The sequence below is a fragment of the Palaemon carinicauda genome, chromosome 2, assembly GCF_036898095.1.
Source record: "Palaemon carinicauda isolate YSFRI2023 chromosome 2, ASM3689809v2, whole genome shotgun sequence".
Lineage (NCBI taxonomy): Eukaryota > Metazoa > Arthropoda > Malacostraca > Decapoda > Palaemonidae > Palaemon > Palaemon carinicauda.
In genome coordinates, this window is record NC_090726.1 from 89,311,554 (window position 1) to 89,314,053 (window position 2,500).

At 38.2% G+C, this 2,500-nt stretch overlaps 1 protein-coding gene across 1 annotated transcript in view; it reads left to right on the forward strand.

Annotated features, from left to right (window-relative positions):
• The window catches only part of LOC137618308 (uncharacterized), a 2,453-nt gene extending 1,097 nt beyond the window's left edge, over positions 1 to 1,356 (forward strand). Inside the window, exon 2 of the mRNA XM_068348478.1 lies at positions 1,227 to 1,356. Within this exon, the coding sequence (XP_068204579.1) occupies positions 1,227 to 1,356 (130 nt within the window). The remainder of the gene's footprint in view (positions 1 to 1,226) is intronic.
• The last annotated feature ends 1,144 nt before the right edge of the window (positions 1,357 to 2,500 follow it).

Below are 2,500 nucleotides of genomic sequence, written 5' to 3' on the forward strand. Positions count from 1 at the left end.
CCTCAACATTCTTAATGAACTGGTATATGTAGATTTTCTTGTAATTATACAGATACATGCATAAGGAAAATGATAAACAAAATTTTACTACCGAAAACGAAAACGAATATCTCTCGGAAAAACATTTGCTTTTTTCTACTCCATACTTATGGCCTCAGTTTTGAGATAACAGATTACTTGATTATAATTGTACGTAAATTTTATCCCCAGGTTTCACTGATGATGGCATTATTTCAGATTTTATTTGTTTTTTAAGTTTAAAGATTGGGTCTCGGATGAACTTTGTTCGGGAGTCATACGCCAATATAGGCTAAGTGTGATCGCTGTAATGCATCATATATTCCAAAAAAAAAAAAAAAAAATGAAAGGCATTACCAAACAAGATTGTCTGAGCACTTCGGCTGTTCACCGAGAACCGATAATGAGTATCACCCAATGTCTTCACGGGATAATCTGGACCTAATGATAATGAAGGCAACCTACCAACCCTAATAAAAAACAAATCTGGGCAGAACAGCGTCTGAGTTATGTCGCTTTTTGTTTTATTTTATGGGTTTACAGTGCTGGTGTATTGAATTTCTGTATTTTAGAATAAGTTATTTTATCAAATACTTCCTTTTCATATACTTTCAAAATATTTGTTTTAATCATGTATAGAATTTAAAGTGAATGTTTGAACTTATATTTATATAGAATATTTATTTTTAATATTTTAGGCTTCATGATACACAAAGAATTTCTGGAAGCTTATAAATAAGCATATTAATCATCACTCTGGTACTATTATTCATATTGAGACTTCTATTTCCACGGAGTAGATCAATAGCTGATACACACACACACACACACACACACATATATATATACATATATATATATATATATATATATATATATATATATATATATATGTATATATATATATATATATATATATATATATATATATATATATATATATATATATATTTTTTTTTTTTGGGGGGGGGGGCTCAAGCCACGTCGTCCTGATGGAAGTTCCTTAAAGTTGCTTCCTAAGGGATATATGTACTACAGTGATATTCCCAGAGAATTTTACCTTTAGGTATCCAGAATTCTAACTCCTGGCACGAATATCCTTAAATTTCTCTCAAGGATATCGCATAATATCAGAGGACGTATTCTTCACACGCCACATAGCAATCTGCACCCCTAATAGCGTTTACGCTTCGAGGGTGGTGTGGCAGAATAGAAGGGGAGCCGCATCAAGGTTACCCCCATTCTCGCACTACTATTGAGTACGACAACAGCGCCATCTCCAAGATGGCAGACATTCCTTATTTTGTAGCGATTTTGCTCAGTGGTGTTCCCTGGTGATCTAACTTTTTCGATCGTTTTGCAAGGATTATAATTATGCATTCTCCATCTTCTTCCGCCTCTGGAAAGTTGAGTATTGGGTCTTTACTATGAGTATATTTTAGCTCCTGCTCCACATTGAAATTAGAGTAATTTATTGTGCTTATTAGCTAGGCCTGTTACCGGAGGCGCCATGGGCGCTGTCATTTGTTAGGCATGTGTTATTAAGTTAGTAGAACGACCTACTGGTTTTAAATAGCATTAATTAATTTTTAATCATGTAAGCTATTTAGGCAAATTATACTTGTAATGATATTTATAATGTGCATAATTTCCTTTTCTATGTCGATTGTATAGCTAGAGTTTCGGTGAGTTAGGTAACCGAGATCTCGTCTCGCCCAGGTAACCTAACCTAGGTGTTATATTATACGTTCAGACATTTCCCCGGTTGCCTTCGTGTATTGTTTTTCAATTCAAGTGGAGATAGATATCTCCTAGAATTATATGAAACATTACACGTCTCCATGGAGAATTAAGGGTAATCTCTCCTTCCCTCTGAGCGTAGTTTCAGGCTACATCCCTAGTGGATCATGCCCTGAATTTTATTCAGGCATGACTAGCCTAGGGTTTTTCCTTCTCTTCCCTTAACCGCAGGTTTTGGGATTCAGTCAGAATCTCAGAGTATTTAGTCTTGTGTCAGCGACCTGGGTTGTAGGATACCATCATTCCCCTGCCGGCTAGGCTGCCGACATTGGAGGCTAGCCCTCCCTAGCCGCACTTAAAGTGGTGGTAGGATACCATCTTCTCCTTGCGGTCTAGAAGACTAGTCCTGTGCTCGCAGCCCCTTAGGCCGAAGAATAGTATTCTTCTTTTGCCTAGGATGGCGGCGGCACTGGAACTCTGTTTCTCCCTTGTTGAGAGGAGGCGGCAATGCTGCCGTCCCCTTAACTGTATTGGCAATCTCTAGGTTGGAGAACTGAGTCTCTCCTGTCATGTAAGATACCGCCGATACTGAAACAGAGTTTCTTTAAGGTGTGGTAGGACTGACAACTTTGCCAGTTCCTTTCACACCTTATACAGGACCCTGTTCCCTCCCCCTCTGTCCACTTTATGATGGCCGAGCCATTGTCTTTCACTGGCCCGGCGTCCTGCAACCTTACCGTTG